This window comes from Erpetoichthys calabaricus, chromosome 9 (genome assembly GCF_900747795.2).
Source record: "Erpetoichthys calabaricus chromosome 9, fErpCal1.3, whole genome shotgun sequence".
NCBI classification, from domain to species: Eukaryota; Metazoa; Chordata; class Cladistia; order Polypteriformes; family Polypteridae; genus Erpetoichthys; species Erpetoichthys calabaricus.
This window is the reverse complement of record NC_041402.2, coordinates 141058523-141075853: the sequence shown is the minus strand read 5'-3', so window position 1 is coordinate 141075853 and position 17331 is coordinate 141058523. Positions and strand designations below refer to the sequence as shown.

At 36.5% G+C, this 17331-nt stretch overlaps 1 protein-coding gene across 2 annotated transcripts in view; it reads left to right on the top strand.

The window, feature by feature from the left end:
• The window catches only part of sorl1 (sortilin-related receptor, L(DLR class) A repeats containing), a 226452-nt gene that overhangs the window by 74657 nt on the left and 134464 nt on the right, over positions 1 to 17331 (top strand). For both annotated transcript variants that reach the window (XM_051932187.1, XM_051932186.1), the window contains exons 9-11: positions 2152 to 2344; positions 3665 to 3782; positions 11136 to 11209. In XM_051932187.1, the coding sequence (XP_051788147.1) occupies positions 2152 to 2344; positions 3665 to 3782; positions 11136 to 11209 (385 nt within the window). The remainder of the gene's footprint in view (positions 1 to 2151; positions 2345 to 3664; positions 3783 to 11135; positions 11210 to 17331) is intronic.

The window sequence follows — 17331 nt, the reverse complement described above, 5'->3', positions numbered from 1 at the left end:
ACCTTTGCAACAGGACTGCCATAAACCCCCATCCTCACCCCCTTTCCTCCAACTGCACCTATGTCAGTTTGTATAAATGAAAAAAAAAATGCTACAGATTGACTGACATGCGGTGTATCGTTGTGAACTGCATAATACAGAATGTTAAACCTTTAAATGAAAATTTTATTTCATAATATTTTTAAAGGTAGTAAATAAAGGTAGTAGCCTACTGGATGTGTATGTAATTCTTTTGGTACACACTTAAAACCTTTTGTGTTATTGTTTTGTAATGTTAAAAAATTTTTTTAAAAATAACATGAAAGTGCCACCTTGACCAAGGCAGTGCCTGAGGCGTTTGCCTCATTGCCAGCAACCGAAAGAGACAATATTTTTTTTAACCATTAAACAGGGCACATTACTTGCAAAAATTAATGCGTTAATTTTCCTAAGCCTAGTGTGCATATAAACATTAACATAAAATGGAAGAATATTAAACCTTGAAGTTGCAGTTGCAGTCTTTTGCCTTTACTATATAGTTGGAAGCTATGGTCAAGGTATGAAGAGCTGAGCTGTGGAATTCAAGGCTAAATCCGATTTACCTAATCAGCCACACTCATTTTAATTTTTATTTCTTTCCACAAAGTTTCAAAGGCACCTTTCAAGAAAGAATAAAAGAATCCAAACTTCAATTACATATTCTCCAGCACTGAATGGCAGAAAAACCTTTTTAAAATCTTTATTTATCTGTAATGGCTTCCTTTCACATACATTTTGGATTTTCACCTTTTCATTTCCCCGGCTTTTTTCTGCCTCTTTTCCTGCCTGCTTCCTCCATATATCTGAAATGAAATGACATTAACCTTTACCAATTTTTACACTATACAGTTTAGTAATTAAGAGTATTTGGTGAATTAAGCTACATCTTAAATGCAGACTTTTTGAAAATATTGTTTTCCTTCATTTGTTACATTGCACAAATATGAACATGTTTATTTAAAACAGTGATTCTTTTTTGAGTCACAGACCCCTTTAAGAATCTGATGAAAGCTATGGACCCTCTTCCCCAGAAATATTCACATAAACACAGGTTTGACTGTAATGAACATAATGTATTTTATTTATTGAGATTTGACTGTCTCATACATATATGACATACACAGAGTATTGTTAAACTTTGAAGTAAACGCTTTTTATGCAAAAAGTAATGGCCACTCATTATAATTATGAAACATATTCTTCTTGTGCTTCTGCACTACATTTTCTACTACCATTACTAATATTCCTACTACTTCTACATCTACATTCTCGTTATCTACTTTATTTCAGTGAGAAGGTTGTTCTTGTTTGCCTTGAATAAAAATATGAAGCTGTGGAGTGGTCTTTAACAAGGTGACACACATATCATCTTTGACCTCCAATCTATTTTGACTTTTCGTTTTGATAGAAGCAAGTGCTGATGAAAAAACATTGATTGGGACGAGGGGAGGGGCTGTATGCTAAGCGCTATTTTTCTTGTAATGTTTCTCGTGCAGCATTTTTGTCGCTGTTATTTTTCTTGCGGATTATTTTTCTCTTGAGTTTGTAACTCATGCATTAGGCTTAGGTGAGATAAGTAGGCCTATATTTGTGAGAAAAATATGTGAGAAAGTTCATGCGAGAAAAATCATCAGTACCGGGCTGTATAGTGAATGTAAATGTTAATTTTTTTCTGACCCTCACGGACCCCCTGAAACCCATCCATGTAGGGGTCCAAGGACCTCAGGTTAAGAAACCCTGATTTGAAAGATCATCCTGTGTATTTATTTGTGCTTAATTTTGACCTTGAAATGAATGGCTTCTATCCAAATTGTCTTGAAATGTTGCTATCTTATATTTTTTTTCTCTGCAGAGTTACATTATACTTAGAAAAACATGTATGCAATTTTATTGTACATTATATATGTAAAATAACATATGTAATAAATAAAAATAATGAGAAATTCTTAACATTCAGAACCCAGAACTCAGAGCTTTGGGTGAAGTTGGGGACATAGACATAGAAATTCTGTTACATTACAATTGATATCACTGACATTGCTGTCTCATTGTATATCTTACATCCATTTACAAATCTCCTTCCTATGATATATATATGTGAACTATTTATTTTCTGTGTTTTCCTGTTTACAGGTATTTTGCTAATGAGCCCTTTGCTGACATTCACCGTGTTGATGGGCTTAGGGGTGTGTTCATTGCAACACTCGTCAATGGCTCTTTTACAGAGGAGAACATGCGTTCAGTAGTCACTTTTGACAAGGGAGGCACCTGGGAGCTCCTTCAGCCACCAGCCTATGACAGTCTTGGAGGAACTATTAGCTGTGAGGTATATTTTAGCCAACTCATTATGATTAAAGGGAAAATAGTATTCATTTGTATTAAAGGGAAACAGTATTCATTTGTACATTTAAAGGACCTTACACAGTGTGAAAACATGGCAAATTATTTTTCTTTCAGTTTATGTTCAACTACAGTTTGTTTTCACAGTGTTGTTTATAGCTGTTGTGGCATCTGTTCTTGTGAGATGCCCACAGTATTGTCAATTTATAGCTGTTAATGGCAAGTCATTTAAAGATGTTTTCATCTATCAGTTTTGTAGAATTGGGAGATTTTCTGTATTAACTTCAGTCACTTTAAGATTTGAGTTGGTGCACTTGTAACCAAGTTTGTGCAAATTGCTTTCACTTTTTCTCTACATATTGATAAATTATGTAGAATGGATGTGAGAAGAGAATTTAGGAATGAGGTGGCAGAGGAGATCAATCAGGAATTTAGTTGTTTCAAACATTATATCAAATATATAAAATTTCTCAGTGTCTGTATTTTGTTCACAAAGTTGACACAGTGGTTAGAGTTTTTGCTTCATGAATGTTATATTCCTGGGTTTGAGTCTTGCGCGCAGTCACTGTCCATGTGGAGTTGACACAGTTTTCTCATTGTCTGCTGTGAAAGTTTTTCTGCATAATCCGATTTTGTTACAAGATCACAGTGATGTTCTACTTGGGGGAGTTCTAAATCATCACCATTTGAGAGTGTACTGACTGTCACACACTAATTTTCTATCTACTTTTGATTTCTGTCTTGTGCACATGCTGCTTAGATAGGGTCAGGGTCTATTATATTAATATTTTTATTATTCTTCAGAAATCAAAAGTTAATGTAAGGTCATAGAATGTCTAGAGAATAGTAGGAAACATAATTTTTAATCTGTTTAAAAAGTCCAAATGATTCACTTTGAAGCCAACTGCAAGCACAATTCAAGCAATCTCTTCCAAGTTTTTTTTTAAATCTAAAATAGCTTGTCTTTGTAAGTATAGTAGTAGTAAATAATTGTGAAGTTCCACATTTATCTCGGAACAGTATGTGTTTTCCATAACATCAGGTATTTAAAGAAATAATACCCACCCACTCAGCTCTCAGTCTTTAGACGACTATATACAGTAAAACACACATTTTAATTCTTTGAAAATGTATGGTATGTTTAATTGTTTAGATAGGCAGAACAAATGAACTGTATTTGTGCCCAGGGGAAAATTTGGCTTTTTACAGATGCTGTATAATTTAATAAATAATGTGTAGTATGTGCCTTATTATACTTTTCTTTTTACATTAGACATATCATTATATATGTTTCTGTTTTCAATAGCTCTCGAAAGGATGCTCACTGCACTTGGCCCAGCACTGGAGTCAGCTGCTGAACATCCAACTTAGAAGGGTACCTATACTATCAAAGGAATCTGCACCTGGTCTCATCCTAGCTACAGGTACAATATGTTTACAATGTAAATTAAATATTTAGAATTCTCCATTACATTGTGTAAGCTGGTGAGGCACTTAAAGGTGCAAAAAATGGCAAAAGTTCCTCTTAAAATTGTATAGCCTTTGAACAGTGAGTTGAAAATGTTGAGAATCCTAGCCAGAACTTTACAGAGAGCAAGTGGTAAATACGTAGCTTCAGAGTGGCTGCCTTTGCTATATTAGTGATTTAGTAAAATTTAGACTTTCTTTTATTGTTGGTCAAACTTTTTACTGACCTTTTACTGTAAGATCAAAGAAAAAATATGTTTGCAGGGCTAACAGATGATCTGTTATGTAGTTATGTAGTATGGTAAAATAAATGAAAAACATGCTAAATATGTTAAATCACTTTGTGTTTCTACACAACCATTCTTCTTGAAATTAACTACTTAAGAATGTGAGTAAAAAAGTTTAATTGACTGGTCCTACAGTGTGTATTTATGACAAGCTGCATGCAGAGATGTTTTCTAGCATACCTGTAAAACAGGGGTCCTCAATCACAGGCCTGGAGGGCTGCAGGTTTTTGTTCTAACCCAGTTGCTTAATTAGAAAGCAATTCTTGCCAACAATTTAATTTCATGGCTTGTTAGTGCCTTAACTCTGCTATGTCAGGTCATTCTCATATCCTAGATTTTCTACCCCTTTCTAAGGATATCAAATAACCTCACTGCAAAAAATGAAATCTTAACAAGCCAGACAATCTTGAAAAGAAATAATAGATTTTGTTTTTTTTATTTTAAGAATAACTGACTTGAGTAGATTTGTATGTGTAAGATATATAATCTCATTTTTAGAAAATTTAACAAGTTAAACTTTCTCACTATATTGGCAGATAATTTTGCTCGATTCTAATACCTTTTTCTTGTTTTTTATTTATTTTTTCACACTGATTTTTTGCAGTGCTGAAGGCTAAAATGGATGAGTATTTCTCAGTCCTTCACTTTTTTCTCTTCACTTTCCTTCCAAGTACTTAATTAAACCCAATAGTGCATGATAAATACACACAGGTGTAAATGGAAACAAGCTAAATGGAGAAATGCTGCTCTCTTTTGTCATTTGCATGTTATTGATAATTAGAAGCAATTAAAAACCAATAATACAGCTTTTTAAGACTAAAATAGGCGCTAAGGGTTCAAAATCTTAATGAGCGAGACCACTAAAGTGAAGCAGAAGTGTTACTTGAGCAATAAGTGTTTCTTATTAAGCAATTGGGTTGGAGCAAAAACCTGCAGCCACTGCGGCCCTCCAGGACCATGATTGAGGACCCCTGATGTAAAATATAGTGTGCTTGCTTCCAGTTAGACCCTCTGCATCCTTAACACTAGAATTACCAGAGCTAACGAAAAAACTTGTAAATCCGGCCCACCTTAAATCCTTTTGCACCTCTCCGTCAGTGTCTTTTGTCGTCTTAATGTGTCGATAAGCAGCAAGCAGCCTGCTATACCATCTCCCCACCGCCTTAGAACGGACAAGAAGTTCTCCCATTTCCAGCCTTGATTGATTATCTGGGAGTGAGCTACCCAGAATTGTAAGGAGAAATAATTTGATGTGTGTTTTGTGTCTACAACAATCTATGTAAACACATTGTTAAAACTGAAATCTTTTTTCATGTTTTTGTAATAAATAACAAAATGTAGACATGGACTGTATAATGTGTGAAGGCTAATGGCCAAATATCAAATAAACACTTTCACAAAAGGTGTAAGTACAATACAACAGCTTCCGTGGTGCTGTGGTTGGAACTGCCGACTTATAATCCAGAGGTCGTGAGTTCGAAACCAGCTCTCCGGCAAATTTACCATTTAGAGTAGTGAGCTGCTGTTATTGTTAATATTATACAATAAAAACATACATTTGATTTGTGACTGTAACAGCCAGTGTAAATTTATAGTACTTGTAAAAATTTGCGTTTTTTTTTTCCACTTTTACTTTGTGTCATGATACAACAAAAACACCACCCCACCCCCCCGCTCCAGATCTGACACGGTTACTTTTTACCTGAAACTGGGAATAATTGTAGATGTGAGTGGTGTTTTGAGACAGTGGAACTAGAAATTCTCTGATCTGGAGGGATAAAAGCTGTCATGCAAACACTGGTGAATCTGCCTGCTTCGTATCTCACCATCACTTGAATTTGTTTTTATTCAGTTTTATTGAGTTTTCCTGCTCACTCTGAATTAGTATGCACCTTATGGTCCATGATGATAAAGGCATAGGTATATATGATATTTGGAATAACTCATTTTATGACCTGTATAGTACATTTCGGAAAACATTGTGCACTGATGCAACATTATTCATATTATTCATATTCATTCGTAAGCTTTCTTGCGCTTGTAATCAGTGACCACGTTTTTTTTTCTTTTCAATTTTGCCAGTGTCCACTTTTGGGTGCATGATGCTGTTTCTTTTGTACTCCAGGACATGCAGAGAAAAGAATAGTACAGAGAGGTCAGTTCCGCACTATAGGTAATCATCAGATTCAAATGCTAACAGTTCAAACACAATCAAGGGCCATCCTTTCTACGTTTACGACGTGTACCTGTTGCAATGTACACACTTCTCTCTGTGCTGTGATTACTATTACACTGAAGGGGCATCTGACACTGACTGACTGAGTTTGCTTTCCTGGGGGAAGTGGCTGTCTTGGAACAGAAGCTTGTTGATGTTGCATCCTCTTTTGCTTTATCCATCGCCTTTTCTTGTAAGAAGCGATGACAAAGCTTGTCTGCTAGGTGAGCAAAGAACACTCTTCCTTTCTCAGTGGTCCCCATGCATGCCTTGCACAGTACATGTGCGTTGATGGCTCTAAAGTCAAGTGTGTTATAATGCAAGCAACTGGCCACCTGCGTGCTTCTGCTCGCACTGAATAAGCTCACGCCTTCTGGTGCACAATGTCAACGCAGCACTGGGCAAAAAAGAAACAAATATATGTGACATTTTGAAGAAATCATTTTATGACCTGAATAGTACCAATCAGAAAACATCGTCGCACTAATGCAATATTATTTGAAAATGAACAGTGTCAGATCAGCTGTAAATGTATGGTATTTCTAAAAGTTAGCAATTTTTTCAGTTTTATTCTCAGTCACGTTCATGCTCACCCTCACCCCCCTCCTGCTTTGACTGTAACTAACAGCGGCAGTATAAATTTACACCCTGTCTCACGCTGTTCATTTTCAAATAATATTGCGTTAGTGCGACAATATTTTCATGTTTACATATTTATACAGCCAAAATGCTGTCTCTTTAACCTTCTTTCCTTTTCAGCACTTTTTACATTTTTTCCTAATAAATTTAAATATATTTTCTATTTCTTATTTGAAAATCTCAAATTTTAAAGAGACACGTTTTTGAAATTACAAGTGACCTTTTAGATTATATCTTATTTTTTATTCTTCTTTTTTCATTTTCTTTCCAAACTACTAAAATAGAATTGGCATAGAAGAGATTAAGCATGATAATTAAGTCTTTGATAAACTTTTTTTTAGGGCAAGGCCGAAAACCAGAAAATCTAAATTTATCATTAACCTGGTTTCCTGAATATGTCAAGGTTGTAAATCACTCAAGCAATTCTCTATAGGTGGAACTATTATTTCTTCTGAAGTCTATGACCATCCCTTTCAGTGTCTTTACATTTTTACTGATACAGTAATCAGAGTACCATTTAGTAGTGTTTGTCTCGCTGTTAAAACATTTGTTTAATAAAGTGTCAGATTTTTAAAATTTCATCAGAAGATTGTGGAAAATATGTTACGTAAAATGTGCAGTGTTGGATTAGAGATCACAATTAACTCATGTATTAATTAATATCTTTAAGGATGATAGAATACAACTAAATATCACTGTGTGGTTCACAAGAAATTATACAGCCATGAAATAATGTTTGAATTAATCTCATTTTCTATCTATTTGTCACCAGATATAGCAGAATATTATTGAGTCTACTGCATGCAATGATGTTCTTTAACATATTATTTCAGGATATCACCTACACCCTTTCCTGGTCAATTTAAATGCAGTAAAGAAGTATTATAATGCAATATTCACTTCATTTGCTTTTGGTTGCTTGTTCTAGGGCAGTGTACCAGTTGCTGATTTTTCCTTCATAGAATATTCATTGACCATTAAAACCGCTTTCTGAAAAGGGGTGTTATCTGGTCTGAGCTCATAAGGATCCATATTACTAAACGAGAATGGTAAACCGGATGGACGCAGGGACATGGGCCGTGGACGCAAAAGACGTACTGCGCAGGTGCCCCCAGAAAACCCCCCCTCCAAGCAACGGAAACCGGATGGAAGGCAACGTAAAATAAGAAATGAGGCGCCGTGCCCATGGCACACAGAAAAAAGGAGTCAGACGCCGGCGCCGCACGAAGCCCATGGCACACGAAACGGAACACACACAAAGAGGATTGAGACCCACGACACACAAAGCCACCCTCCAGTAACTGAAATAAGAAATGAGGCGACACGCCCCTAGAACACCAAAGAGAAGGGAGTCAGACGCAAGCGCCACATAGCACACGAAATGGTACGCACACAAAAAAGAGGATTCAGACCCACGACACACAAACACCCCCTCCACTAACAGAGATAAAAAAAAGTGAGTCAACGCGCCCCTAGCACACAAAAAAAAAAAAAGAAGTCAGACGCGAGCGCCGCACAAACCTATTAGACACGAAACGGGACAGACTACGGACATAGCACACGAAACATACACAAAAAGGAGGATTCAGACTCACGACCACACTAACATAAATAAGAAATGAGACACAAAGCCCCATTACTGAACGAACCGTCCATATTAAACATACGTCATCTGAACACGTTCAAATTATGCAGCATAGGTCGATCTCATTACACTGATGCACTATTAACCGTTCAACCACAGAAAAGGCTCCATATTAACAGTGAGTGCGATCCTCCTTATTACTTATCCATTTTTCTAACGCTGAAGAACAAACAAGTCATGAATTCACGATCACGGGTACAAAACGATATGGCTCGAGTGACGGGACCAAACACACGAACCCGCATGAAAAAAAACAATACACGTCGGCGCCTACAACGCGCTTCTGAAACCCCGGAAGAACAAATGTCTCGACTCCAAAAACGCAAAGCTCAACTAACACAGTTACAGAAACGAACGCAGATGGACAGACACAATGAACGTAGACGCATGCAGCTCGCGTCTCAAAGTGCTGCATCGAAACAGGCAGAGGTTCAAAACGAAACACCTCGAGTCTCAGAGATACAAAAACGGCAGCGAAGGGACAAAATAAATAAACGCAGATGTCTACAACGCGCATCTGAAGTGCTGGAAAACAAGCAGGCAAGGCTCCAAAAAGAGAAAGCTCGACTAACCGACATACAAAAACGGGCAAGGCTCAATACAAACAATGAACGCCATAAACTGCAACGGGCTTCTCACACAGCACAGGCAAATCGATTACAGCTCCAGAATAGCACGTCCCAAATCCTGCACATACAACGACGCGCCTCTCAAACGGCACAGACAAAAGATACACGTCAAGGACATCAACGACGGACACCTGCTAAACGATTGCGCCAGTTAGCTGACAGCGCGTTCAATAATGAGTCCACTATTCATGAAAATTCATTGGGATTAATGAATGTCATTTGCAATCATTGTCATTCACTTAACTTCCCTGAAGAAACAACTGGCAATACAAGTAATGAATTTACACGTTGTTGTCAAAAGGGTCAAATTACACTGCCTCCTTTACATTCATATCCTGCATATCTACAGAAGCTTCTAACTAACGAAGTACCTGAAAGTAAAAACTTTATGAACTGCATTACATCCTACAATAGTTCATTTGCTTTTGCATCTACCGGAGTAAATATCAGGCCACCAAAAGGCAATGGCCCTGACCTGCTTTCGCGTATGTGGACAAATATTACATCGCATTGGAACAGTGCACCCTGAAACAAATCAAGAACGCAAATATGCACAAATCTACATCTTAGATCCAGATGACGCAATCTATCAACACATGAACCTTCCTGAAAACAAACAATGCACGGAGCTTATAATAAGAAACGTCACTCATATTATTAACAATCACCCATTAGCTAAATCTATAAAGATGCTACATGAGGTTGAAAAAGAGGCCAATACAAAAGCAACAGCAGAAGGTGTAGCAGCGACTACAATTGCTTTAGTCTTGGTAAAGGACAAAGAACAAGATCCAACACAATACAATCTTCCCGTCGTTAATCTACCTATCTGAGCCCGTTTTTGGACATGGACAACTTTATGTGGCCTTCTCACGAGTTCGACGTTCATCTGACGTTAAAGTTAAGGTCATAAATGCTCCATGCCAAGGAAAACTCATTCAAGGACAAGACACCATCTTTACTACTAATGTTGTGTACAAAGACATTTTCCAATAAACCTTTACACTGTGCCAAACACTTTATTGTTTGCTTCCTATATGCGTCATCTACACCTTCACACTATGCTATATCTCATTCATACATCACGCTCTTTGTAATTTCCCAACACCAGGGGTTGGCGAGCGAAGCGAGCAGGGGGCGGAGCACCCTAGTATAAATAGATTCTGTATTAACCATATAGTCTTGCCTTTTACTGTTTTAAATTGTAAGCTAAAATAGTGTTTCTCAACTTTTCTAATGTCACAATACACTTTTTCCCCATGTAAGTATCTCTGTGACCCACCAGTTGGTGAATCAAATGCGATTGTCAGAGCTGGAAAAGAATCGAGCGTGATCATAGTAACTCATGACCCACTCAACCAGTGGTTGAGAAACACCGAAAAAGCATCAGCTCTTATTTTTGTATTCAATTAGAAGAAGGAATTTTATCTTGCATTGTTTATAATGTTCAAATGTTTAAAATATGTATCATTATTATCAACCCCTGACTATTCTGGTGATTTGGAAAGATAAGTCAAACTGTGTCTAAATTAATTGTTGGTAATTTCTACCATGCGTTTTTGGTATCATTAAAAAGCCATTCCAGTTTACATGTTCTAGAGCCAAATAATAGCTAAACAGTTTTGACCTAGATATCAGCAACATGAATTATAGTCCAATTTTAAGGGCTGCATCTACTGTAAACATAAGCTGTGATAGTGTACATGTAAAAAGCTCCCCAAAAAATAAGTTTTAGGCTGGGTTTTTTTTTTTGTTTCTTTTTTTCCTAAAATGTATCTGCTGTTGCTAATATTTTATCTTCAGTGTACAGTATAATTGCAGATCACTTACTCACTGCAGATCACTTATGGTGGTTTGTTAACTGTAGTTCTACATCTTTTCCTTGGTTTTTATAGGCTCTGTTGGAAGAAATCTGGGAAGCAAGCCAAATGTGTACATTTCAAGCAATGGTGGTGCTCGCTGGAGAGAGGTGTGTTGACAATGAATGAAGGATGTATTATTATCTGTGTGAACATGCACTCTATGGGAAACACTACTCTTATTGGTAACAAACAATTCTGTGGTAGTTTATAGAAGTATGGTTTAAGTTCCAATTGTAACTATTGTTAATAACTTTCTTTGAGGTCATGGAACGCAACCAGATTCATTTTTTCTTTTGATTGTCAAAGTAGATATTACATTATTTCAGCCATTCTACACATGTCACATGGAACTCCGTCCTTTAAATAAAGTGTAAATAAAGGACATTTTATGGATAAAATTCAAGTTTAAATACAACTTGAGTTCCTAACACAGACAATGAATACATCACTGTATATTTATCCTTTTGACCTGTGGATAACAAGTATCTCTGATTCATGTGATCTGAATGCTAATGGTCTTGTTTGCTGCAACAGGTGAGGAGAAAAGTGATTGTGCAGGATTTCATACTGTATGTCCCTTGGTAATTCATGGTTCTGAGATGTACAGGTCTCATACTCTGCTGAGCACCCAACGAAGTTGGTAAATAAACAGTAGATGGAGACTTCCAACAGCTTTACTAATGCCTGGAGAGCAGTTGTTATGACAGTCAAGACAATGTGTTCCCTCTTCAGTTCATTATTGATTGGTTCTTGAACAATGTGGAGAAAGTCGGTACATTCGGAAGTTTCCCAGAATCCATGTGTAGAAGAGCATTGCCATGATAGTGTGAAGTTCACAGAATATGGCAACTTCCACAGACTGAATCAGATAATATGCAAACTGGATGTGGTCCAAACTCTCTGGAACATTACATTCAGTGTGTCCTGGCACAAGTCTCTTGAATATTTCCTCATAAAAGTAGTGAATGCTACCGGCTTGTGGGGCGAATTACACTGTGCTTAAATGTTGTGGTAGTTATTTTTTAAAATTGCTTTATTTAAACAAAAAGCAACAGTAAATTAACCCTCTGGATGTTAGTGTTCATTCGTCATAATATTAATGCACAGTTTATTCAGAACAGTTCTGGTGGTAGCTTTGTAGTTAACCATTGCTTTTTGGGGTCTGTCATGTTTCTGAGAGACAGAAACCAAGCAGTCTTTAAAGTCCTTCTGTGAAGGCAGTGCTTCTCTAATGTCATGTAGTCTGTTATCAAGGAAAATAATGGACAGAGGAGGCTGGTTGCCATGGTGGTTTTTGTCCACACTTAAATTCCTCATCTTTGTCCCCATTTCATTACTCTGTTTATTCAGGTGTTCCTGATTGCTGTAGATAAATGATGAAATTGCATCCCTGCTTAACAGGCTTGGATTCAGATCCTCAATAATTGTTCCACTTTTTAAAAGTATAACTAAGAAGAGTGAAGACTTTTAAAACCCAGAGAAAAATCTCATATAGACATCAAATAAATATGCAAATTCCTAACAAGTGATGTCTGAGAAGGTTTCCATTCCTAGCATTGTTGTACAAAGGTGTAGATCATCTGATGTATTGACTGTTTTGTTGAATATTGTTTAGGCAGTTACCCTTTGGCAATACAGGCAAGACCCTTTCATATACTTATGAAAACTCCTGGTGGATTGTATCCTTATCCATTATGAAGTGGTACCTTGAGATACGAGTGCCCCAACGTACGAGTTTTTTGAGATACGAGCCGTCACTAGGCCGATTTTTTTGCCTTGAGTTACGAGCCAAAATTCGAAATACAAGCCATCAAAGAGCTTGTCGCCGCACATTCTGAGGAACTGACGACAGAGGAGTTGACGGAACTACAGATGCGGCAACAGATGCGGTTCTGTAGAAGATTGGTATCACGGAGGAGGTTACCTCATAAAGTGAGATAAAGGAAGTGTTTGCAATGTGGGAAGAAGTTTCGAACTTTAAAGAAAAGAAACACCCTGAAAAAGTTGCAACTGATCATGCAGCGGCGCTATTTAATGACACTTGCCTAATGCTTGACTTTATTGAAAAGAAACCCTGAAAAAATTGCAACTGATCGCGCAGCGGCTCTATTTAATGACACTTGCCTAATGCTTGACTTTATTGAAAAGAAACCCTGAAAAAATTGCAACTGATCACGCAGCGGCTCTATTTAATGACACTTGCCTAATGCTTGACTTTATTGAAAAGAAACCCTGAAAAAATTGCAACTGATCGTGCAGCGGTGCTATTTAATGACACTTGCCTAACTCATTTCAGAAACATTGTAAAGGGGAGGACTAAACAAAGCTGCTTGGATAGGTTTCTATTGAAATGCCTTGAGAATGAAAGTGAGGAAAGCGTGGCAAAAAAGAAATTAAAACTAGTGAAGAAGAAAATTAAGCAAAAGTGAAAGAAAAAAACATTACAATACGCTAATCGGCTTCGCCAACATCTGTTTATTTCTTGAGATTCTCTTTTATGTATTAGGTTTTATTTTGTTTGTATACAATATTTGTTCATTATAAATATATTTTTCTTATGTTGAAAACATTTAACAAAAAATTGGGGTGGTTTTTTGGGGGCTGGCACAAATTAATCTCATTTCAATTAATTTCAATGGGGAAAATTAATTTGAGATACAAGCATTTTGACTTACGAGCTCGGTCACGGAACGAATTAAACTCGTATCGCAAGGTACCACTGTACTTCTGAACAATGGTGGTTTATAATGTGTGGCGCTGCCCCCCAACTATTTAAAAAACTTCACTTAAATTAATTAGATAATTTGAAATTATCATGAAATAAGTGTTTATTTGCACACTGTGCCTGGTGTCAGTGCATGTCAACATCCATTAAAAGTTGGTTCCAACTTGTATTTGTTTAATTTCTGTGTAAGTTTAAAAAAAAAAAAAAATTCTGTGTGAATACCTATATTTCCAGAGAGAACGTTGCCAGACAAATGAGTCTATGTATGTTCTTAATCTTTTGGCAAGTAGGTGCCCTGAGGCTGCTGTTTAATTGGTTGCTTTCAGAGTTTTTCAGGGATGCAGCATCAAGTTAATATTGTTTTAGGATTTTTTAATCGAATGTGATTGGAAAGCTGTCGACGCAGTATGTGATGTTGACATTCATGTTTCACAATTCACACCAACCTTTAACATTGCATAACTATAGATGAGCGAGTGACTTAAGAGATGGTAACTTCAACTGGAACTTCAGAAATCAAAGAAAATTTGGTTAGTTCTTTGATGAAACACCCTTTCATAAATTGTTCCCTTGAAGAAAAATCGGGAGTGGTCTCCCCTAGACTTTCTTGTATACTCTGATATGGGTATTTTAGGAGTAAACTGCAAGACAATGATTATATTTTCATATTATGTACATTAAAGAACCATCAACATCAAATCAAATTAATAATATATTGAACAATTGTTATAAAAGTAAAGTTGCATAAATCCAACTCTGCAGCTGCATGAATATAAGGTAAAGTACCACTTCCGGTTAAAAATGTATATACTTTTGAAGCCCATTATAACTGCATCTTACATTATTGCTCATTCAATATTTTAAAATACATAGGATCATATGTGAAAAGAATGTTTTGTCAATTTCTTTTATAACTACATTTGGTGGCTTTATTTTTGGTTCCAATTATTTGACTAAAATAAGTAGTTTGTTTTTTAAAGCTAGAAACAACCCTTTTTATAGTTTCACTTTTCTCATCAGAGTTTTTGAACGTGGACTAATGTTTAGTTTGATGATGTCTTTGTACACTTGATGTACGACACATGACACTTTCACAGCATAATGCACACACAGCATGATCCTTTTGTTGTACAAATCCATATTCATTCGTCCAAGAGTCTTGAAAAGAGCGAACATCAAGTTTTTGTCTTTTATGGGTCATTTTAGGGCAGTATATTACTTAATAATAACGAGGTTTGTTTTAACATACCGTGGCCTGCACTGAACACATGATTTCCCTTTATATGTGAGTCGCATGCCCAAAATGTAGGTGGGGGACATGGTGCGTGAACGTATGTGCTGTATTTAAAATATAATAATGAGGTTTAGTTTTAATGTTCCACATGTTTCACATGTATCCATTTACATGTGAGTGGCATACGCAAAACGTAAGTGAGGGTGTGAATGCGTGCGCTGTAATTAAAATACTTTTTTTTTTTTTTTTTTTTTTTTTACTATATTTCAATTCAATCAGAGTACCATTGAAAATCGTTCCACACATGCCGTTGATTGCATGTTTTTTTTTGATTTGGAAGGCTTACTGTAATGACTCCGTTTAATCTGAAAGCAATTGAGACATTTTCAGGCTTGATGGAAAGGAGGGTAAAATTTATGGTCAAGGAAACATAAGTATCCTGATCATAAAGGCAGAATAAGATTTAGGTTGGACTTGTCCTGTGGGTTTAGTACACTGCAGGTTGGGGGCCCGAGTTATGTTTTAAGATGGGGTCTTTGGCTCTTATAGTGTGAATTTGTGTCCAGGTGAGGGTAAGCCTGGCAAACTTGCATAGGACTGTGCAGACTGGCAGCAAGTGTAGAATAACATTAAGATAGGAATGACTCTGTGGGTGTGGTAATTGATAAACTGGGATGCAAACCTTAAGAAAACTAGGGAACTAGTTATTGTATGATATGGATTTATGGAATACAGTGGAAATGACCAAAGACTGGGGAATCCATTTGCAGAGGCAGAATGAGATTTGGATTGGACTTGTGCTATGGATGTGTTGTAGGATAGACAAAAGTCCACATTATTGGAAGATTTCGGAGGTGGGGGTGTGGACAGGGGGTGCTGCGTTTTGGTAGAATGGGGAACTAGGCATGTTGGCAGAGGGTTTGGCAATTTAGAGACCAGTGTTTTGGAGCACAGTAGAAATGGAAAAACTGGTATCAGGTTGTGCAGCATAGTGGAAAAGGTATAATACATTTTAACCTGGATTTGTCCTATGGGTCTGGTACAGGACAGGCTAAGATGTGCATTGAAACTATGATGAGGACCACGAGAGCTTCTCTAATGACCAGATAGATAGATAGATAGATAGATAGATAGAAAGAAAAGGCGCTGTATAATAGTTATATGGATACATTTGAAAGGCACTATATAACAGATAAGTGCTGCTTCAGTTTGTCCTCCCAAAAGCTGTGCCCCTGCCCAAATTTTTTTTCACCAGCCACAACTGCTTCAGAACTGCTTCAGAACTGCACTTGCACACAGTCTGTTGTTCCTGTCTGCTATTTATAAATGGCACTGTCTGTGGACTTAGTGCACTCTCTGACTTGACAGTCTGATCATTGGAATTACCTGGTGAAATGCCAAATAAATATATGTAATGTTTAACACACATGTACAATATCACTCATTTTCATTAGCTTGCTTCATCATTTCTGTAGTCGCGTTTCTACAGAGAACTTTATAAGCCAGTTTTTTGCCCCAACCAGTGGTACTACTGTACCCTTAATGGAATGTCTAAAATATATTTTACGTTGGAATGCTGTAGACTGCTGTGTACAGCTTTGTGTTCAATGACTGTAATCCCTAACATCCACAGTGGGAGGTCTGCATATCATTTGGTTGGTGCACAACAGTTTTGAGCTGCCAGATGAAATGTCCCATTTGTTGCTGGGCATATTTTTGCAAAACCCTTTTTTCATTTTTGCTTTTAGTCAAAATGTATTGGCAAGCTGTACATAAGAATTTAATTTATGTTTATATAATTTTTTCTTTGGTTATAAAGGACTGTCTGCTTTTAAATAGAGTTACATATATGCACATTTTATGACAAAGAAACTACTCTGCAATAAAAAATAAAAGGCAGAACGAACTTGTTTATTTTTTTTTATGCTTCAGGTATTATATCATTTCCTGGTCATGTGATGTGCTTTACCTGTATTGTTAGTTGAACTCTGACAAACTTTGATAGTGAATTGTTTGTGTTCAATTACAAAAGCTTTTGAAGAAAATAGTTTTCTTCCACGCTAATGTTCTTTTTCTTCTGCAAGTATAATTAAGACAGAAAAATGGTTCATATCAAAATCAGGAGTACATTAAAAATGCAAATTGAAAAATCTAAATGGTACAATTTTCAACATCTGAAGTTATCATTCCAGTCACTTAACATAATAGATTATTAATCCCAAGGGGAATTTCACAAAGTATCTATCTATCTATCTATCTATCTATCTATC